This window comes from Phocoena phocoena, chromosome X, assembly GCF_963924675.1.
Source record: "Phocoena phocoena chromosome X, mPhoPho1.1, whole genome shotgun sequence".
NCBI lineage: Eukaryota > Metazoa > Chordata > Mammalia > Artiodactyla > Phocoenidae > Phocoena > Phocoena phocoena.
The window spans coordinates 73,225,930-73,249,920 of NC_089240.1; the positions used below are offsets into that span (position 1 = coordinate 73,225,930).

The 23,991-nt window shown below is 33.5% G+C and overlaps 1 protein-coding gene across 1 annotated transcript in view; it reads left to right on the plus strand.

Moving 5' to 3' along the window:
• Positions 1 to 23,991, plus strand: part of DACH2 (dachshund family transcription factor 2) — a 631,698-nt gene that overhangs the window by 498,703 nt on the left and 109,004 nt on the right. Inside the window, exons 7-8 of the mRNA XM_065900209.1 lie at positions 10,306 to 10,441; positions 12,946 to 13,029. Coding sequence (XP_065756281.1) covers positions 10,306 to 10,441; positions 12,946 to 13,029 — 220 coding nt within the window. The remainder of the gene's footprint in view (positions 1 to 10,305; positions 10,442 to 12,945; positions 13,030 to 23,991) is intronic.

The following is a 23,991-nucleotide window of genomic DNA, read 5'->3' on the forward strand; positions in this document are numbered from 1 at the left end:
ATCATGTCATCTGCAAACAGTGACAGTTTTGCTTCTTCTTTTCCAATTTGGATTCCTTTTATTTTGTTTTCTTCTCTGTTTGCCATGTCTAGGACTTCCAGAACTATGTTGAATAAAAGTGGCAAGAGCAGACATCCTTGTCTTGTTGCTGATCTTAGAAGAAATGCTTTCAGCTTTTCACTGTTGAGTATGATGTTAGCTGAAGGTTTGTCACATATAGCCTTTATTATATTGACGTTTGTTCTTTCTTTGCTCACTTTCTGGAGAGTTTTTATCATAAATGGGTGTTGAAAGCACTTAGTATTTCTGATTAAAGTGCCTGGGAGGACATATTTTAATATTCCTGTGCTTCACTTTTTCTTTCTGCAAACTAGATCTCTCACATTCTTTACACTTCATTTCTATGTTTCAATTTCTTCTGATTGAATCTGCATCAGAAAACTGGTTAGGCTAATCTATAAGTCATGTTAACTCCTAATCATAATTCAGGTTAGCCAATTTGGTATTTGTTAGCAAGTATATTGTTAGCTATTTGAATCAGAAGAAGCCACTGATATCTGGTTTAAAGCCATCCATAATTTTAATTCTCCATTGATTGAGTCTCTATTATACATCAGGTGGTTTTTAAGGTTTATAACCTAATGGAAAGAGACAAATAATAAACAGAATTCTTTATTAAAAATTTAAACAGATAAAATGAACTAATATGCACTATTTTGAAAACATGCTTTTGCTGATTTTGTTTTATACTCCATGAGACCAGGATTCCTGTCATAAGAAAAATGGAAACTATGTATAATGATTTAAGTTTTCCTACTTTCTCTGTGCTTAAAAGTTTATTTGTGGATGATTGTCAGTGTGTCATGTTTGTCCTTAATTTTTCAGGTTCTTTAAAAGTACCAATGGAGAATGCATACAGCTGTGATTGTATATTTGCATAATATGTGTTTTAATAATGTGACAGTGTACTTGAGTTCATTTGAATGCTCATAAACTCAAATGAATGCAACACTTAGTGTACTTATTCATAATCTTGTTATTTGCCTAGTGCAATAATGTTGAACATTAGAATGAAATAAAAAACCTTCAAATGCCTATAATAGACTTAAAAGTTCACTGTTTTAAAGTTTATATTTGGTCCAGCATCCAGTGGTGTGTCTGTAAAGCAGCTCTTCATAAACAAAACAAAATAAAAGAGAAAACCTCTGATTTATAACATTTGCCAATTTCTATGGTGTAAATATTCCCACAATGGCTGATTTCAAGTTAACAACAGCTTAACACTTGGCTCACAGAATTACTGTATATTTACCAATTGTCTCTAGTTTGAGCAAGACAACACTCTCCTTTTAAAGCATTACATGAAATATGAAATGTTTATCAAATCAAACTTTCTATGCCAATATTCTCCCATATCCATTAAGCAAATCAAGCAAAATCTTTTCAAAGAAGTTTACCTATTATCTTTTATTTCTTCAGAAAGGCATAACATGTGAGTCAAAGTTTGAGAAGTCTCTATAAAATGAATGAATAATTAGTTTCTTTGACAATTGATATTATACCAACTTAACATAGAATAAAGTCAAATTGGAAAGAGCATAATTGCATTTGTGCCTTTTTCTTCTACCACTGTGTAAGTATTTCTACCCTAGTGTGAAAAAAGTTAGGTGATTAGAGGCGTTGACTCCTGCAAATATCCTTAGATAGTGAAAGCTAATGCAAGGTAGGCTAGACCTGGCTTCGTCATTTTCATTTCCTTTTCACAGGTAGGAGAGAAAACCATAGCTTTTTTAGAGCTCTGAGAAGTGATGTGACGTTAAGAATCTTAGAATCTAAAGAAAATATATATTTGCTTATGGTTTAATAAATTTCCCCACCTCCATGGTGGTAAACAGTTAACAAAGTATCTTAGGCAGATGCATAGCACATACCTACTATAGCAACACTATTCAATATAGTAGCCACTAGCCACATGTGGCTATTTCAATTTAAATTAATTAAATAAAATGAAAACTTCAGTTCCTCGGTTTCAACTAGTCACATTTCAACTTCTCAATAGTCACATGGTTCTTGACTACTATATTAGATAGCACAGGTAAGGAACATTTGCATCACTGAAGAAAATTTTATTGGACAGCACTGTTCTAGAGCATTAGAGAGGATGGTTGGAAAGTTCAGAATCACTAGTAATCTTTGGCAAAAAAGGATAATACAGATTGAAAAAATCAGCAAGTGGATTGCAATTAGCCTTGAATTTGGCCAGAAATGATAGCTATTGCTGAATATTGTCTTACTCCATTATTACTGTCATCTTTTTCTATTAGGAAACAGAGAGCAAGAACACAGAATTCACTGATTTAGCAAAGGTCTAATATGTGTAAAGGATCATGTTACATTGCTCTATCAAAAACACAAAATGAAGCAGGCAGATACCCCATCCCCAAAATAATTTATAGAATTATATACTGTTTCTGGCTAGAGCCATCATAGTTTGGCAGCTAAGTAAGATGCATTGAGAAGATTTCACTGGAGGCAGTATGGCATGATGCGTAAGAGCACAAGCTCTGAAGTCAGATTGTCTGCCTGTATTTGAATCCTGGTTTCAAAATTTCTTTTTATATGACTTTAGGAAAATGAATTAACCTGCCTGTATCTCAGTTTGCCTTATTTCCCAATGAAATGGGGATAATAATTGTACCTACTTCACAGTGTTAACAAAAGACTTCAATGAGACAAACTTGTTAACACACTTAGAGCACTGTCTGACATCTAGTAAATACTCAGTATATATATTAGCTAATATTATTTTCTTTTATTTTGTTTTATACATATGTTTTCTTTTATTATGTTTTCTATACTCACATAGAAATAGTAATAAGTAGAAACCAAAATCATGGCAGAGAGCTACCCTGAGAAAGAAGTAGCTTTCCCTATATACATTTGTCTGTGCAACTTCTTATCAGTACCAGGACCAAGGGTTCCCCACCATTAGATGCATATACAGGTATTGGACCCGCCCTCTAGAGAGCATCCGTTCATGTGCAATGGCTGTTTAGATCTCATTGCCACAATAGAAAAGTTAGGGATCTGGTGGGAACTGGAGAGAGATGCCCATTCTGATATCAAAATTGATCCAATTTGTATTTTATTTTAACTTATCTTTAAATGTTTATATGTGGATTATTTAGTCTTTAGTCTGAACTATGAGCATCTACACACCATATGAAGACACCCATAGGCCTTTCTTTCATCCTCAATGGGTATATTAGTCACTCAATAAATGTTTGTTGCATGAATGAATGAAAACTAATGATTCATCGGATATTAAACTTTGAGGAGTGTTTTCAACATAAATGATCATTAGTGATACAGACGTTAATTCCCAAACTGGAAAAGACATTATAAGTTGCAAACAAATCTTTTTTTTGGTTTTGGTTTTGTGGTTGTTGTTTGCTTCTGTTTTTTGGCCAGAAACTAGTTTGGGAATATTGTTATGCCAGGCACATAGTCTTTAGGTCTGGCTCAGATCCCTTTGCTGTTGGCTCAGATATTATCATTTGTAGCTAATAACTAATATAACTATAACATGAATTGAAAATTGCATTAAGATCATTAGGCTTTCGAAGTTTTCATCCTTCAGTCATATTACTCAATGTGGCAAAATCCTGAGAGCAGAATAGGTAAAATACCTGACTGATATGAAAATATATTTTCCTACATTTAAATATTTTATAATACAGTTTTTCTGTATTTGTGGGAAACTTTGTCATATCAGTGTGCCATAGTTTTCTCTGATAACAAATTTAAGAAATTTAAGTAGGAAGCTGTTATTTAGCTATTTACCACTATCATCTGATTAGCTGTGTTTTTTGTTTAGCTGAGCAGCTGGCAATTAATGAATTGATTGGAAATTGTCACAAGGCAATGGCATTAGCACGTGAACATCTGGTATTAAAATTAGTCAACACAGAGAGCGTTTTTTGTGATAATTCAAATTCACTGAAAAAATCACTAGTTGAGTCTTATTCTAAGTGCTCTGTGGAAAGACATAGCTATTACTGTTTTTAGAACGTGAGATGAAGATGCATTGAGTGAGAATTAAGGTGTGTGTGTGTGTGTGTGTGTGTGTGTGTGTGTGTGTGTGTTTGGATGGGTGGCAGAGGCCCAAGCCTACAACATAATTTGCAAGCCATACATATTCCCACTGAACTATCCATTCTCCCACTCGAGGTCATTTACATGCTATGAACAGATATTATGGCTGATTCTCTTCAGCTGTCAGCCTCTTCCAGAACAAGTTTCAAATTGAAGAGGTGGAAGGGTCCTTTGTCCAAATATTACATAGGTCACAGTTAGGGCATGCTTATGATTTTGGACTCTCTCATGGTTACATGTTCCAGTTGTACCCCCCTCATCTGTCTGTTTTTTTCTAAATTCATGAAAACCCTGCCATATCCATCTGTGTTAACTTAAATACATTTGTATATTGTTGATTGTGGAACACATACTAATTCTTAAACTGATTCATAAAAAATCATAAAGTATCATGCATCCAATAGTATTAAAAGATAATAAATCTGAGCATCAAATTCTTCCTCAGGACTAATGGTAACCCAAGTTAGCAACAACAATGAACAAACTTCTTATTTTCTTGTTCCTGATTTTATTATTTAAGTCTGTCAAATTAAAAGCTGTTCTGTTTCTCCATAACTCTGGTGACAGTACAGAAGGAACACATCAATTAAATATGAAATATCAAGACAAATGCATGAATAAAATATCTAGCATTCAGATAAACTTCCAAAAGCCACTCCTAAGCAGCAAAATGCCATTAAATCCTTTAGAAACTCATTAATAGATTAACATTTGGAAGAGTAATTGCAGTGAGAATTGAATTCCAATTAAATAAAAATACAAATTGTATGTTACATAACCCCACTGAATGCTTGAGAAGAATCAGTATCATAAAACATCAGAGGTACAATTTAACATTGAGATAGGTGTTTTTAAAAGGCAACTACACACATGAACACATACATATAAACACGTTTAATATGCATGTATTAGTACTTCACAAATTCTGTGTATATTATATTTCCAAAGATGTAAAGAAATACATTGAGATGAAATAAAGGATCTCCATGAAAATGGGCAGAATTGATACCTTAGTGCCAACAAACTAAAGCCTTTACCAAACTGACTGTGTTAAACCTTGTATAAAACTGATTATTCTCAGCTTTGACCCTGTTTTTTATTAAGGTTCAAATGTACTTTCAAATGATTTAATATGATGAACATCTCCTTTGAACATATGTACCCCCAAAAAAGGGAAACAGTGTGATAGAAGAGGGAATAATAGGTACTAATTAAAAATGTTTTCTATAATGACTCTTTCTTCTTAGGCACAAGCCTTGAACTATGTATGTATATGCTAGAATTTGAGTTATTATTGCAGATAATTTTACTAATTTCAGGGGAAAGTGGGGATTGATTGGGTAAGTATGTATCAGTTTTGGAAATCTCCCTCCTTTGCTACTTTGACTGACTATGGAGAAAACTTCTGCAGTGTTTCAGAAGAGCTACAGCTGTTTTTGATGGGGCACAAATGAAATACATGAAGAGTAACAGTGTTGTAAAAGTCATAAATGCCAAATAAAATTAAGTCATCAATGAGTAAAATGGAGTTATAGATTTGCAATTTTCCTTTTTAAATGCCCTTATTGATTTGTTGCAAATACTGTTAACCCTGTATTTGGCAAATGGTGAAGACATTATCACTTGTGTTCTCATTTGTAATAAAACAGATTAACTTGCTGTGAAAATTTAACGAGGCTGAGACACAACAGTAGCCACCTAATGAACCAAAACACATTGCAGTTAAGTAGCTAAATAGATGCATACTGATTACAGGGCTGAAAAATGGATCTGCTTACTTGCAAAGTAGAAATTGTTTATAGAACTATTCATTATTTTAGGAAAAATTAAGCATTCCCAGTTTCCTACAGATTTTTCTTCTTTTTTGAGGTACGCGGGCCTCTCACTGTTGTGGCCTCTCCCGTTGCGGAGCACAGGCTCTGGACGCGCAGGCTCAGCAGCCATGCTCACGGGCCCAGCCGCTCCACGGCATGTGGGATCTTCCCGTACGGGGGCACGAACCCGTGTCCCCTGCATCGGCAGGTGGTCCCCTGCATCGGCAGGTGGACTCTCAACCACTGTGCCACCAGGGAAGCCACAGATTACTTTTTTAAACTCACCTAATTCTTAATCAGTATGAGGCACTGGATTCATCTAATGTTGTTTACATGGTGAAACAAGTCTGACCTCTGTGAGGTCTTAGGAAACAATAACAATGAATTGAACCTTGATCGAATTTGGAAAGTGCAGGCTACAAAATATTAAAGCAGAAATATGACTGTATGCAAAATGCTACTGTAGCTCTAAGTCATGTTTTCAAAGTTAATTTATTTTTCCACCTAATGTTCAAAATGTCAAAGAAAGTGTTTATGTGTAATTTTTTGAGTTCATATTATTTGTTCATATGAAAATTTTAAACATTTTGGAGGATTCCTCTTTATAGCATTGTATTTTTTCTCATTATTTATAGTATTTTCTATTTGTGTAGATGTTCTTCCAATTTTTTAAAAAATTCAGTATGAGCTTTCATTTTATAAGCAGGGTGAGCAAGATCAAGTATCACTGTCACTTGAATTCTCTTGCTTTTCCAAACCATCAACTTTATGAATCACTCCCAAATTTTCCATTTTTATTATGGCAGCATATATTGCTGTGTATTATTCCTGTTTGCCACTACACAGTGATTTTGTTTGTTCAGTTCTATTTTTGCTCAGTAACTGCTGTACTTTGTCCCTATCCATTCACTTACAGGTCCATTAGAGATAAACATAGCTATTAAATTACATATTTTTCAGCAAATATCCAATGTTAGAATTCAAAGACTGAATGGGCATAGTTTAGCATAGAATCATTGAAACTACACAACAGTGAAAAGCATAAAATAATTTTGACCTCATATATGAAATTCCTTTCGTTGGGGGGTGTGTGTGTATGTACACATGCTATTTAGGGATTATATTTTTAATCACTACACTTCAGGTTGAATTTCACAGCTGATGAACTACTAGTCTTTTCAAAAAGTAAAACAATGTGGTATAAAGTCTCTATATAATTTGCTGCCCATCTCCATACCTTCCCTCCAAAATACAAATATAATTATTTGGAAAAAAATGATTCTCTTCTTCTGCTTTGCTTATATGTGTCTTTTGATCTTGCCGTGTGTACATAGTATTGCAACTGTATACTTAACTGTATACTAAATATAAATGAAATATATATTTCCCTGTCTTAAAACATTGTTTTTGAAGCATGACAAAAGTCATAGAGACTTTAAGGTGTAGTATATATTTACAATTATTGGTATTTAATAACTATATCATATTGCAGCTAATATACTCAAAGTCTACTGTTCATTTCATTAAAATTATCAAATGTTAGCTAAATAATAATATATAAAACAACATTAAAAAATGAACATACTACATTGATGACTGTATTAGTTCTTTATTGTTTCTGTAACAAATTATGACAAATTAAGTAGCTTAAAACAATGCAAATTTATTATATTACAGTTCTGTAGGTCAGATGTCTGACATGGTTATCATTGAGCTAAAATCAAGCTTCTGGAAAGAGTGCATTTCTTTCTGTAAGCTCCCAATAAAGAATCGATTTCCTTGCCTTTTCCAGCTTATCTCTCTGACCATTCTTCCATAATCATATCTTCCTCTGACTTTTCTTTCTGCCCCAAGATAATCCAGTGTAATAGCTCTATCTCAAGGTTCTCAGTCATATCTGAAAAGTCCATTTTGCCATTTAAGATAACATATTCACAGGCTCTAGCTCTTAGGATATGGACTAAACATCTTTGGCGGGTCAGGGAGACACTATTCTCTCTGCCACAATGATAGACATTGCAAAATGTTAATTTCCACTAATGAAATAATAACCTTTAACTCTCATAATATTAATTTTGCATTAAGCAGTTTTCCTTTAAGGAGTTTATCTGTTTTGGGCCTCTTGTGCAAAATCATTGTGAAAATGTATAAGCACATATTTGACAAACTAATTTTTAATGTTATGATTAGAATACTGAGGTTGTAATTACACATAATTAGACAGAACATTTAATTTAAGACATTTATTATGGATTAATTAAATATTTTATAGAATAAACATTCTCTGTCCCAGCATATCTATCACTGAGTCACATTTATTGCATATATGGATAAACACTACAATGTGTCTTTTTTTTACATCTTTATTGGAGTATAATTGCTCCACAATGGTGTGCTAGTTTCTGCTTTACAACAAAGTGAATCAGCTATACATATACATATGCCCCCACATCTCTTCCCTCTTGCATCTCCCTCCCTCTCACCCTCCCCATCCCACCCCCCAGGTGGTCACAAATCACCAAGCCCATCTCCCTGTGCTATGCGGCTGCTTCCAACTACCTATTTTACGTTTGGTAGTGTATATATGTCCATGTCACTCTCTCACTTTGTCACAGCTTACCCTTCCCCCTCCCCATATCCTCAAGTCCATTCTCTAGTAGGTCTGTGTGTTTAGTCCTGTCTTACCCCTAGGTTCTTCATGACATTTTTTTCTTAGATTCCATATATATGTGTTAGCATACGGTATTTGTCTTTCTCTTTCTGACTTATTTCACACTCTGTATGACAGACTCTAGGTCCATCCACCTCATTATAAATAGCTCAATTTCGTTTCTTTTTATGTCTGAGTAATATTCCATTGTATATAAGTGCCACATCTTCTTTATCCATTCATCTGATGATGGACACTTAGGTTGTTTCCATCTCCGAGCTATTGTAAATAGAGCTGCAATGAACATTTTGGTACATGACTCTTTTTGAATTACGGTTTTCTTAGGGTATACACCCAGTAGTGGGATTGATGGGTCATATGGTAGTTTTATTTGTAGTGTTTTAAGGAACCTCCATACTGTTCTCCATAGTGGCTGTACCAATTCACATTCCCACCAGCAGTGCAAGAGTGTTCCCTTTTCTCCACACCCTCTCCAGCATTTATTGTTTCTAGATTTTTGCACAGCAAAGGAAACCACAAACAAGACCAAAAGACAACCCTCAGAATGGGAGAAAATATTTGCAAATGAAGCAACTCACAAAGGATTAGTCTCCAAAATTTATAATCAGCTTATGCAGCTCAATAACAAAGAACCAAACAACCCAATCCAAAAATGGGTAGAAGACCTAAACAGACATTTCTCCAAAGAAGATATACAGACTGCCAACAAACACATGAAAGAGTGCTCAACATCATTAATCATTAGAGAAATGCAAATCAAAACTGCAATGAGATATCATCTCACACCAGTCAGAATGGCCATCATCAAAAAATCTACAATGTGTTTTTTTAATTGATCAAATTAACTAAATGATTTTCAGATTTATTCATCAGTTTGTGATGCATAAACACAGTGAATAACTTCAGAGTTTTTAGCAATATTCATTATCACAAAAGTCCTGAGAACCATAACCATTACTGTTGAGATATATAAAAGAAATGTTATTTTTATTCAAATTCATAGTTTAAAACTATAAAAATCTAAACAATACTAAGGAACTGATATTGATAGGTCTTTGTGTTAGTTTCAAAACCCATCGTTGTGTCCTGTGACTATCAAACTATTTTGTTTGCAAAATTCAACATGAATTCCTAAGGTCTGATAGATCACAAGTATTTTATTTCCATAAGTTTTGTCAGTGCAGAAAGACACAACATGTACCAGGCGCCACTATTTGTAAGTTTCATTCCAGGGTTCCAGGTGTTTACCTTTGGGGGATTTTTTACTCAGACAGTAAGCTCACCCTCCAGATTATGGCCTGAACATTATATCAATGTAGAAGCTTACAATAACAAATTTGCACTAACAATAGTCACTTCACTTCGTAATCCTTGATGTATTTCCTAGGAAAGGAAATGGAAACTAACCTTTCTTGAGCTCTACCATGTATCTGGCATAGCACTGAGACTTTTCATCTTTTTCTCTTATTTAACCCTCACAATATCCCATTAATTTCCCAAGAACAAAAAAATATGGTTTTGTCTGAAGATATGTGTTTAAGACCAAGTATTATGAATGTATGCACTTTCAGGATGAGAGGTCAACATTTCAAATGTTATGGATTCCCCCAACGTGAAAAACTTTGTGCAAGATCACATTTCCTTTTATGTTTCCTTTTGTGTAAGGAACGGATCCCAGAGAGTCCTTCTCCAGCTCCTTCTCTGGAAGAGAGTCATCGCCCTGGGAGCCAGACCTCCTCCCACCCCAGCAGCAGTGTGTCCAGCTCTCCCTCTCAGATGGATCACCATTCAGAGAGAATGGGTGAGTATCTCACCTGAAGCAAGGAACTGAAAGATAATCTTTCAGGAAATTCTTCATTAGGCAATAGAGAGGGGAGAAAAACCTGGGGGAATTGATGCTTTTTGAAAAGTGGTGATTCTTTATTACAGAAGCAATATGAACAACAAAAAAGGTGTTAGAAGTTTGTTCTCTGGAAGGGGCTTCATTTACTGTATCACTGGATCTCATGGGAACAATTTGATGGGATTTTTGTAGAGTATATGTTAATTCAATATGCTGGTATTTGGCAGCTAGTGTGATACAAATCACTTGCTATATTCACAGCACCCTTTGAATAATGGAAGATAAGATATCCTTTGGACAGTTGATCATGTAAGAGTGATTAAAAAGTGAATCAATATATGATTTGCAATAATCTCAGCAATTCAGATCACAAATTTTAACATGATTTTTCCTACGTTTCTTTTTTATTGTTTCAGAAGTCTTACACCACAGACACTATTCCAGAAATATTATAATGTTATTGTCAGTGATCTGGCATATTGGAGACTTGAATCTAGACACAGTCTGGCACTAACTAGCTATGAGATCTTGGGTATGTCACTTAACCACAATGAGTATCTTTACCTAACATATGGATATAATTACTGCTCTGCCTATTGCACTGGAGTTTTATGAGGTCAAATGAAATAATATGTGGAAAAAAACACTTCAGAAATTTAAAGCACTAAGGAAATGTGAAGGATAAGCACTATTTTTCTCTGTGTGGCTTTACCTTGATTACTTATCATCTCCTGCTGCTTGATCCTACTCAGGTATACAGACATTACCCAGTGCATTCAGCTATAACAAATTCTCATTTGGTATATAATAAGTATGAACCAAGTGAGCTAGGTAAAATCTTCATTAATCTTCTGTACCTACACAATCCAATTTCCTAAGTATCCATTTGCTTTAGGGAAAATAATATCTTCTCTTCTTTTAGTCTTACTATTGGGACATTTTTAATGTAAACTCTAAATTTTTACACTTCATAAGAGTGATTGCTTCAAGACTCTCCAAAATAATGTTTTTATGGGGGATAAAAGAAATTTGAGGGATTAGGGAAGGTGTTAGGTTCTGGATTTGTGGTGGGGAAGGACAAAGATGATTTCTCTCTTGTGGAAATTCATCCAAGTCTCACTAAGCTTGTCAATAGTATATATTCTTTGTAACTATTTAGCTTCATAGTGATCCCAGTGGGTCTCAAGTCTGGCTCCCCATTATAATCACCTATGGAGCATTTACAAATCTGGATGCCCAGGCCACATGCTCAGGGTCTCATTTACCTGGTCTGGAATAGAGCCTAGAAGGAGTGCTCTGTTTTGCTTTTCAATATCTTCTCAGGACATTCTAATGTGCAGCCAGAATTAACCACTGAATTAGAACTTGTAGCTATTGGCCATAAAGGAGTAAATTTAATTCCTGGAAGAGGTGACAGAGGTTTTCTAGCTTTACTCTCTTCTGTGGATGCAGACTAACCTACTAGTTACAATATTGTGTGCAACAGATTCAAGAGAGTCTGAGCAAGACCTGTGGGAGTAGCCAGATGACCATAAAGGAATGAAGAAACATACATTCTTCTATTAGGAAAATCTTTGTACTGATGAGGGAGGGCCGTAGAGAGGAAAAAGAGAGAGAGAATTATTCATTGAGCGCTGGCTAAAAGCAGAGCACACAGGGAAATATGTGTACTCTGTAATAGACATATCATAAGAGATGTCATACTTAGAAATAAACTATATCCAAAGCAATATAATATTATAAAAAATCTTGACAACATAAAACATTTCTTATTCCACCGGCAGTAATTATACTCTCTATGCACATTCCACAATTGTCCAAGCGTGATAGTGAGATTGTCTATAAGTGAATTAAAAGGTTTGATGATTTTTGGTTTAAAGTGACCATACTTTATTGATAGTGCTATATAACATTTTAATAAAATATAACTAAAGAGAATTAAATGATAAACTGAAATTGATGTTTTTCCTCTTTCAATATAAATGTCTTGCGAAGAAGCACTTACAGTTACCAGAAATTTATATTTTATCTATTAATTTTGCTATATATTTGCAAAAACTCTACAAAGTAAACTAAATTCATAATTATTTTAAACTCATGAGATTAAGTGCAAAATTCTCTCTGAAGCATTTTGGGAAATATATTATTAATTATGGAGGTAAATAACTAATTTGTATATGAATTTCAAAAGAGGAAATATTTTAAATGATTTAAAGAAAATATGTTGGAAATTATATATGTACTATGTATTAATTATACTTTAAAATTCATATGATTAAGCAGCTTATTGACTTTTAAATTGTATGATCATCAGAACAACAAAAATCTTTTCATTGTTCAGAAGTAGAAGTGTATAAAATTCATGTTGTTATTGGAGTAAAATAGGTATTTATGTAATGGTTTTCTGCTTTTCTTTTGGGTGTTTTGCAATAAAATTACTCAGTTATATCTCTTATTTATAGTGATGATGCCCAACAATAGAGAGGAACTTATCGTTGATCAGGATAATGGACCAACCATCAAAAAATTCCAAAGGGAAAATAAAGGTAAAATGACTTTTGCTTATTTGATGTACATATAAAGATCAGATACTAACTCAATTAACATCCCATTGCTGTATATTGCATCCACATTTCCCTAAGTCAGAACAGATCCATACTGGCTTTGGATAAATTCTTTTAGTAGTAAAAAAATAATATTTACCTGAAGCTTGTTTATTTGATGTTATAAATAACATATTAGTCCAAAGTTTCTCTGTGCCTATGGTTGGAAACTTTACCCTAAGCCCTTTTATTATGCCTGATCCGAGACATCTGATTCTCTTTTTATTATGTATGCACTTTGTTGACTATATTTAAATGAATCACCATTTGATGGTTATGTTTGGAAAACTTGAGTTACTGTCATAGAGGAGAGATGTTCCCTTCAACACTGAAAAGTGATTTTAAAAGTATATGCTAATTTGGACATTTCAGAGGAAAGTTTAGCAAGCAGCTCCAATCAGGTATTTACCTGTAATATTGATAGATATGACATCAATCTGGCTTGTAATCAACTGACAAACGTGTCATTTCTGCACAGTATCCAATTTTTTCTTAGGATATCTGTTTAAAGAAGGTAGGGAAAGTAAGAATTTCAAAGACTTGCTTCCTTGATATGAAAACTGAGTACAACTTTGTTTAAAAGGCTGTAAAGGTAAGAGTAAAGGAAAATATATCAGCAAATGTTATAGGCTATGCGTTATTACTATCACCATGAGTTAGTAACTCTAAGCTAAAGAACATAAGCTAACATGTAATTTATTAGATCATCAGATGGTCTGATTGTTCTTCACTATAGGGTGCATTTTTCCATCTTTAATAAAGATGCTCATAATATACAGAAAAAAACATTCCATGAGCTGAAGAGTTAATGGAGACATTTTTTTTATTTCTTCTCTAGACTGAACTTGCTTTCTAATTACCTAGATGAGCATTTTAGTTAGAATTTGGAATAATGTATAATTTTAATTTCATTGGTACATTGTTGGTTTCCTTGCCACATATTTTGTCTTTTCTTATCCAAACACTGAAAGACTGTACTCTCTGGGGCCCCAAGATATAAATGCTTTATTTCAGAAAAGTGGTCAGAATGGAAGTCAGGTTCAGTATATTAAACTACCCAAACTCTTACACTGGTAATGGAATTATAGTTAAAAATGAAATTTCATTCATAACTCAAAAACAATTTGTTCCTGAAACTTCTTTCCTAGCAAGTCATCACTATTTGAAGGACAGCTTGGAAGTAAAGCATATTTTCTAGGAAAATCTCAAGCTGTACATGATACACATGATTCTGTCAGTACTGCAAACCCCATAAGTCAAAATGGCATTTAGGACTGGCCTGTTTGCTGCAGTGTTCAAGTACACACTGCTGTGTCTTATTAAAAATCAGCTGGAGTGCTAGTAAAGATGTACAGTAGCTGATTTTCATAAAATACACAGTGGTATGCACTGGCATTTCTGAATCTCTTACTGTGGAATGGCACAGTTACACTCATTTCAAATATGTTGGTCACACATCCTGGTGAGGACATTAATAGACTGGAGTGGCATATTAAACTGTACTTCTCTGGTTATAATGGAAAACTTTCTTTTAAATGAGATTTTCTATGTTAAGTTCTACCAGTTACATTTGTACTTAAAATAAAATATATTTTCCTCAAATAGATTTTAGTTCTTAAAAGGGAATTCAGTTAAAGTAGAAGTCTCAACATTTATTAAGTTTGACAAGTAGGCAGTTTATACAACTGTAGCAAACATATGTTTTCACATCTGTTTTAAGTAATATCATGATTTTAAAAATGATTTATAGCTCTGGAAATTATAAAATGCCAGCTTTGCTGTTATGTGGACATTTTCAGAAAATGATTAGAGTATGCTTCATGTAGCCCGCCTCTTACTCTACCTTGTAAAATTGGGTGACAGCTAGTGTGATACATATCTCAAATGATAATTTGTATTTTGCCTTAAATTTTCATATGCAGACATTTCAAAGTCTATATGATCTGGGCTTTCATGCAGTGAGTTCCATTTAGACTATGTCCAACATGACTTACCAGAATTGCTATTTTAGTTTTGACTCGAGTATTTTGACTAAACTGACTCGTCAATCAAATAAAGCCTTTGATTTTATTTTTCCACAGACTTAGTCAAACAAATTGACCAAGTCAATCACATGTTATGACATTGTGTTACATAATTTTTAGCAATCAGTTCTGGGATTCTTTAGAGTAGAGACTTTGGGACTATATACCTTACTTCACCCATGTGGAAGCAAAGATCCAAAACAAGACCCTCTTCCCTTGGCAGCCACTGGTCTCCCAAACTGCTGTCAGGAATAGGAGCTTTTTGATATTTTGCATTTTGTATTGAATGTATCTATTGAAAACTTTATATGTACAAGGAGTATTGATGGTCAAATTTGGAATGCTGTATAAACATTGGAACAATAAATTTATCATCTAGCTACTGAAACATTACATGACTTGAGTCCACTGAAACATTACATTTTAAATCAGTCCACAGTTTACAGATGAAAAGCTAGTAGTTTTAACATCCTTTGATCATAAGACTCTAAAGTATATCTCATCTAAAATAAAGGTACTATTGTATTTATTTCTATACAAATAGGCTAATTCAGTTTAGAGGAGGGCTTGGGCTATATATTGACACTACAATAATGTAAATACTTTCTATTCAATCAGATGCTTCTCCCTCTTAATCTATTCCTGAGACAATCTCAGATACTACACTAAATCATTTATGGAAGGTGTTTGGAAATGATTATGACCCTGGATAAAATTAAAAATATATCTGATGTATATTATATTTTTTGAATAAGAGATACTAAAGTATTGGACCAACTAAAAGATAAACATCATTACAAATAAACTTATGATGACATTAAAATACATAAAGGAAAGTGAAAGATAAAATTTTGTGCATTTTATGCCATTCTATGATTCCAAATAGAAATGAGAAAGAAGAAACATATCTTACTGGAAATTTTCTTTGAATTACCTTCATTTTTAAAACCTTTTATTTAGAAACAGTTGTGGACTCAAATTAAGTTGCAAAAAGAATACATAAAGATCTTGTGTAAACCCTTCAACCAGTTTCCCTCAATGGCAAAATCTTATATAATCTTACCCCGATATGAAAATCAGAAGTTTTACATTGCTATGTCCACAGATGTTACTCAAATTTCACAGTTTTACATGAATTCATTGGTGTATATGTCTGCATGTATCCTTCTATGGAATTTTATCACATGTTTAGATTTGTATAACCACCAGCACAATCAAGATATAGGACTGTTCTATCACCACAGGGATGTCTCTCCTGCTATTCCTTTATTGTCTCCCTCTGCACTCCATGATCCCTAACCCCTGAAAACCACCATTTTCCATCTTTATAATTCCATCATCCTAAGAATGTTCTAAAATTTGAATCATGCAGTATATGACTTTTTAAGATTGACATTTTTTCACTTAGCAAGATTCCCTTGATATTCATTCAGATTGTTGCATGTGTCAATAGCTTTTCCTTTTTTATTACTGAGTAGTATTCTATGGTATGCATGTACCAGAGTTTGTGTAACCATTTATCCATTGTACGACATCTCATTGTGTCCAGTTTTTGTCTATTATTAATAAAACTTCTAGAAACACTTATGTACAGGTTTTTATGTAGATGTAAATTTTAATTTCTCTGGGACAAATGCTCAAGTGATGGGTCATGTAGTAAGTGTATATGTAGTTTTATAACAATCTGCCAAACTCTCTCCCAGAGTGGCTGGATCATTTTTATATCCCCACAAGCAATACATGAGTGGTCCATGTTCTCCACATCTTTACTAGCATTTCGTGTGGTCCTTTTTTTAAAAAAAGAAAAAAAATAACTCTTCACATAGGTGCATGTAGTGATATCTCATTGCAGTTTTAATTTTCATTTCTCTAAGGGCTAGTGATATTGAACCTCTTGTTTGTATATCACATTTGATGAAATGTCTCTCTTCATGTATTTCCCCCATTTTCCAATTGGTTTGTTTTTATTTTGTTTAATTATGAGAATTCTTTACATATTCTACATACAAGTCCTTTGTCAAATATGTAGTTTGCAAATATTTTCCCCACTCTGTACCTTATTTTTATAACCTGTTAAAAGGGTCATATGCAGAGCAAAAGTTTTTAATTTTGATGAAGTCCAGTTTGTAATTTTTTTCTGTTATGGTGCTTTTCCTGTCAAGTCTAAAATCTCTTTACCTAGCCTTAGGTTCTGAAGATTTTCTCCTGTGTTTTCTTCTCTGTATTTTATGGTTTTACTTTTTACGTTTATGATCATTATCTCAACTCAAGGTTCTTTTTGTTTTTCTGCTCCAGCACCATTTGTGGAAAAGGCTATTCTTCCTTCATTGAATTGCTGTGGTGATTTATCAAAAATCAGTAATCTGTACTTATTCAGGACTATTTCTTCAGTTTTACCTATGTATCTATCCTTCTACCAGTACCACAGTCTTGATTATTGAAGCCCCACAGTAAGTTTTAATATCTGATAGAATTACTCCTTCTATTTTATTTTTTTCCAAGATTTTCATGGCTATTCTAGAGACTGTGACTTTTCCATATATTTTATAAAAGATAGTATATGTCTATAAAAAAAAACTTGGTGCGGTTTTGATAGGAATTACATTAAAACTACAGATTAATTCGGGAAAAATGACATCTTTACTATTTTGAGTCTTTCAATATATGAGTACAGTATGTCTTTCCATTTATTTAGGTTTTCTGTCTTTCATCAGCAAAGTTAGCTTTTGGCATACAAGTTCTGTACAAGATTTGTTAAATTCATACCTAAGTATTTCATTGTTTGTATAATTATAAATGGTTTGAATAACTATAAATGTTTTTGTATTCTCAAATTCAGTTTTCACACTACAGCTTTCTTAGTGTATAGAAATACTGTTGATTTTTATATGTTGGTCTTGCATCCTGCCATCTTACTTAACCTCACTTATTAGCGCTACAAGTTTTTTGGTTGGTTTTAATCCTTGGGGTTTCCTACATATGCATTCAGGCCATGCCATCTGTAAATAAAAACAATTTATTTCTGCCTTTTTAATTTATGGGAATTTAATTTCTTTTTCTTGCCTTATTGTCATGGCTGGGACTTTTAGTACTACATTGAAAAACAGTGATGAATGTGGACTTCCTTCACTTTCTGATCTTAGCAGGAAAACGTTCAGTTTTTCAACATTATGTATGACATTATCTGTAGATTTCTTTGTAGATACTCTTTATCTAGTTGAGGTAATTTAGCTCTGCTCTTAATTGGCTGAAAGTTTGTATCATGAATGAGTGTTGCATTTTGTCAAATGAATTTTCAGCCTATGTTTATAGGATAGTATGATTTTTTTTTTAATTTTTAGCTTGTTGATATGGTGAAATACATTGATTTTTCAATGTTAAACCAACCTCACATACCTGGAATAAATCATACTTGGTTATGGTGTGTAATTCTTTTTATACATTGTGGGATTTGGTTAGCTAATATTTTATTTGCAATTTTGCATCTATATTCAGGAGGGATTGACCTATAGTCTGTTTTTGACAATGGCTTTGTATTTAGTGTCAGAGTAACACTTGTCTCATAAAATGAATTGGGGAGGGTTTCTTCTCTTTCTTGGAAGAAATTATGTAGAATTGGTGTCAATTCTTTTTAAAATGCTTGGTTAGAATTATTCAGTGAAACCATTTGGGTGCAAAAGTTACATTTTGGGGATAATTAAAAATTCTGGATTAAATTTCCTTAACAGTCATAGGAATACTCAGACTATTTTTCCTATTAAGCAAGTTTTGGTAGTCTGTGTTTTTAAAGAGTTAATCTATTTAATCTAACTTATTGAATTTATGTGCATAGTACTGATTGTAGTATTCTTTGTTATCCTTTTGATATCTGTGGAATACTGATAATGGTAATTTGTGCCTTCTCTTTTGTATTTGTCATTCCAGCTAGAGGTTTTCAATTTTTATTCATCTTTTCAAAATATCAGCTTTTGTTTCTTTGATTTTCTTTGTTCCTTTGCTTACAATTTCATTTATTTCTGCTCTTACCTTTATTAGTGCCCTTTTCTGCTTGGTTTGTTTAATTTGCTCTTCTTTTTTGTAGTTTCTTAAAGTGGGAGCTTAGATAATTTATTTTACCCCTTTTCTCTTCTATAATATGAGTATTTAATATTATAACATTTCTTCTCAGTACTGGTTTAGCTAAGTTTTACTAATTTTGATATGTTGTATTTTTATTTTCATTCAGTTCAAAGTGTTTCATAATTATTTACTCATAATTTTCTCTTTCTGTTGTTCTTTATTTCTTCTTGATGTTCAAATTTTCCTTCTCTTATTTCCTTTTTGTTTAGACAATTTTCTTTAGCCATTCTTTTAAAGTAAGTTGGTTGGCAACAAATTCTCTTAGTTTTCCTTCATCTGAGAATTTCTCCATTTCCCTTTCATTCCTGAAAGATATTTTCACCAGATGCATAATTCTGGGTTGATGATTATTTTTTCAGCACTTGAAAAATGGTGTCCCATTTCCTTCTGGCTGCCATGGTTTCTGATGAGAAATCCACTGCTGTTTGAACTGCTTTTCCTCTGATAGGTAATGGCTGACTACTTTCAAGATTTTTTCTTTGTCTTTGGTTTTAGAAGTTTGACTTTGATGTGTCTTGGTGAAGATTTCTTTGGATATATCCTGTTTGGAATTTGTTCAGCTTCTTGAGTCTGTAAGTGCATGTCTTTTGACAAATTTGGGAGGTTTTGGGACCTTATTCCTTTGAGTAGATTTTTTAGCCTTGCCCTCCTTCTCCTCTCCTTCTAGGACTCCAATGACACAAATGTTGGATCTTGTGTCATAGTTCCACATACCGCTGTAGCTCTTTTTCTCTCTCTCTCTTTTTTATTTTCCAAAGTGTGTTTTCTCCCTCTTGTTCAGATTAAGAAATTTCTATTTTTAAGTTCACTGATTCTATCATCTGCCCTCTTCACTCTATGTATTGAGCCTGTCCATTGAGTTTTAAAATTTTGGTTATTTTTGTTTTCAGTTCTAAAATGTCCATTTGCTTCTTTTTGAACATTTTTATTATTATTTTTTTGCTGTAACTTTCCATTTCTTTGCTGATATTTTCTATTCTTTCATTTGTTTCACACATCTTTGTAATTGTTCATCGAAGTATTTTTATAATGACAGCATTAAAATCATCTGTGAAATCTTAGGTTTGGTGGCTGTTCATTGTCTTTAGTCATTCAAGTTGATATATTCCAGGTTCTTGGTCTCACAAGTAATTGTTTTATTGAAACATGGATATTTTAGGTATTATGAAACTCTGGATCTTATTTAAATCTTGCATTTTCTCAGGCGCCTCCTGACACGGCTCTGCTGGGGCAAGGGAGGCAACACTGCCTCATTTCTACCGGGTGTGTATGGGAGTCCAGATTCTCCACTCTGCCTCCATTGAAATCCTGGGGTGAGCTGGTGCTACAGTAGTGCTGGGTGGGGGTAGTAATTCAGGCTCCTTATTCTGTTGATACCACCCCGTCTGGAAGGAGTTACTACTCTCCCTTGTGGCCTTGCCTTACATTGCACATGGCCTCATTCCCACTGAGCAGTGGCAAAAGTCTTGACTTTCCAGTATATCTTCTCTGATACCACACAAGATGGTAAAGGGTACCGGATAGAAGGTGGAAGTCTAGGCTCTCCATATAGTCTCTACTGATACTCTGTGTGAGGGGGTGGCCTCATTGCTGCTAAACACTGCTAAATTACTGAATCTCCATTAAGCCTTCTTTTCTGACACCACCCTCACCAGTGGTGGTGGAGTTTGAAGGGCATTGACACAGCTCATTATAGGCTGGGAAGAGCGAAGTTTAGGTTTCCCATTTGGCCTTTGCTGGTGGGGTGGAGGTAGGGCTGCATATTTTTCTGGGGTGTTTGTCTGAAGTAGAGCAGTTATTGTTTAAAAGGTTTAGTATTGCTCAACTACCCATTCCTGGTCCTTTTGCTAGAGAGAACACACTTTTCTGGGGGATTTATTTGTCTGTGCCTATTGGTGTTTATGGATTGCTGGCTTTTTGAATAGTCTTCAGGGATATGAGAGGCAAAGAGAGATCCCAGGCTATTCACTACTGTGTTATTCCTCAGGTTCCAATGTCCCTAACTGGTCTACCTTTTCTCTACACATTCAGAGTCTTCTTATATTTGTTTTGCATATAATGCCCAGGGTTCTTAGCTGTACTTAGAGGGAGGAATAAGGAAAGTATATCTTCTCCATCTTTTGGAGACAGAAGTCCCTTTATCTCTCCTTCATTTTTAAAAAACTGAGATGTACCACATATATAATAAAACTCAACCATGTAACATGTACAATTCGGTGTTTTTCATTATATTCTCATGGTTGTACAAAAATCACTACTATTGAACCCCAGAACATTTTCATAAACCAGAAAAAATCCTGTACCCATTAGTAGTCACTGCGCATTCCCCTTTACACAGGCCCTGAAAATCACTAACCTGATTTCTATCTCTATGGGTTTGCCGAATCTGGATTTTTCATATAAATGAAATCATACAATATGTGGCCTTTTGCAGCTGTCTTCTTTCACTAAGCATAATGATTTCAAGGTTCATCCTTCTTATGTCTGAATATTATTCTATTGTATGGATATGCTACATTTTGTTTAACTGTTCATTAGTTGATGGACATTCAGGGTGTTTCCCTCTTTTGGCTATTATAAATAATGCTGCTATGAACATTCGTGTACAGTTATTGTGTTCACTTATGTTTCCATTTGTTTTCTGTGTATACCTAGGAGTTGAACTGCTGGGTCATATATATGGTACCTCTATATTTGACCTCTCGAGAAACTGTAACACTGTTTTCCACAGTGGCTATGGAATTTTATGTTCCCAATAGCAATGTGTGAGTGTTTCAATTCTCCTCCATCCTCTTCAACACTTATTATTATCTGCTTTTTTGGTTATAGCCATTCTAGTGGGTATGAAGTGTTATCATGTGGTCTTGACATGCCTTCCCTGATAAATAATGATTTTGTGTATCTTTTCATGTGCTTATTGTCCATTTGCTTATCTTCTTTGGAGAAATATCTAGTTAAGTCCTTTCTTTTTTTTTTTTTTTTTGTATTTTCAAATTGAAATGTTTGTCTTTGATGTTTTCAAATTTTTTAAGAGTTCTTTATATATTCTGGATACAAGAACCTTGTCAGATATATGATTTTTAAACATTTATCTCATTCTGTGGTGTGTTTTCACTTTTTGCATACTATTGCTCATAACAAAGTTTTTAATTTTAATAAAGTTCAATTTATCTATTTTTTCTTTTGCCATGTATGCTTTTGTTGTCATATCTAAGAATCCTTTGCTAAAACCAACTTTCTAAAGGTATACTCCTGTCCTTAGATCTTTGAAGATTAAACTATACTCCTTAAAGATATACTACTAATTCTTTGATCTAAGAGTGTTATTTTAGCTCTCACACTTAAAACTATGATCTCTGTTGAGTTAAGATATGTGTTTGGTATTAGGCAGGGAACTACTTTTATTCTTTTGCAGTTGGGTATCCAATGGTCCCAGCACAATTTATTGAAAACACTATTATTTCCCCCATTGAGTTAGCACCCTTGTCAAAAATCACTTGACCATAAAAGTTAAGGGTTTATTTCTGGACTCTCAATTCTATTCCATGACCAATATGTCTATCATTATGCCAGTATTACAATGTCTTGATTACTGTAACCTTATAATAAGTTTTGAAATTTGGGAATATGAGTACTCCAATTTTATTTTTTTATTTTTTCAAGATTATTTTGGAAATCATGGGTCCCTTATTTTTTCATAAGAACTTCATAATCAGTTTCTAATAAAATGCCAACAGGAATTTCTATAGTGAGTATACTGGATCTGTAGATCAATTTGGGGTGCATTGCCATCATAACAATATTAATATTTTGATCCATGAACATGGGATGTGTTTCCATTTATTATAGGTTCTCTTTAATTTCTTCAATAATGTTTTGTAGCTTTCAGAGCATAGTTTTGCACCTGTTTTGCTAAGTTTATTCATATTTTATTTTGAATGTTTTACATTCAATTGTAAATGAAATTTTCTTAATTTCAACAATTTTGAATTGTTCACTGCTAGTGTATAGAAATACATTTTATTTTTCTATATTTAATTTGTATTCGTCAGCCTTGTTGAACTTGGCTATTAGCTCTATGGGTTTTCTGTAGATTCTTTAAGGTTTTCTACATATAAAATCATGACATCTGAAAATGAGATTGTTTTATTTCTTCTTTTCCAATCTGTATGCCTTTTCTTTTTCTGACCTAATTCCCCTGGGTACAACGTCCAGTACAATGTTGAATAGAAGTGGTGAGAGTGGAAATCCTTGTCTTTTTTTCCAATCTTAGGGGGAAGGTGTTCAGTCTTTCATCATTAAGTATAATGTTATCAATGGGTTTTTCATATGCCTTTTATCAGATTTAGGAAGTTTCTTTCTAGGTCTAGTTCATTGAATGCTTTACCATGAAAATATGTTAGATATTGTCATGTTATTTCTCTGCTTCAATTGAGATGATCATGTGGTTTTTGTCCTTTATTCTACTAATAAAATGCTTTACATTGATTTTTTAAAGGAAATTGTTTATAATAATAATTATTATTATTGTTTTATTGTGGTAAGAACATTTAACTTGAGATCTATCCACTTAACAAAATTTTAAGTGCACAATACATTATTTTTGTTGTAGGCACAAAGTTGTACAGCATATCTTTGGAATTTATTCATCTTACATAACTGAAACTTTGTGCCCATTGAACAGCAACTTCCCACTCCCCTCCCTCCAGCTTCTGACAAACCACCATTCTCCTCTCTGTTTCTATAAGCTTAACTGTTTTAG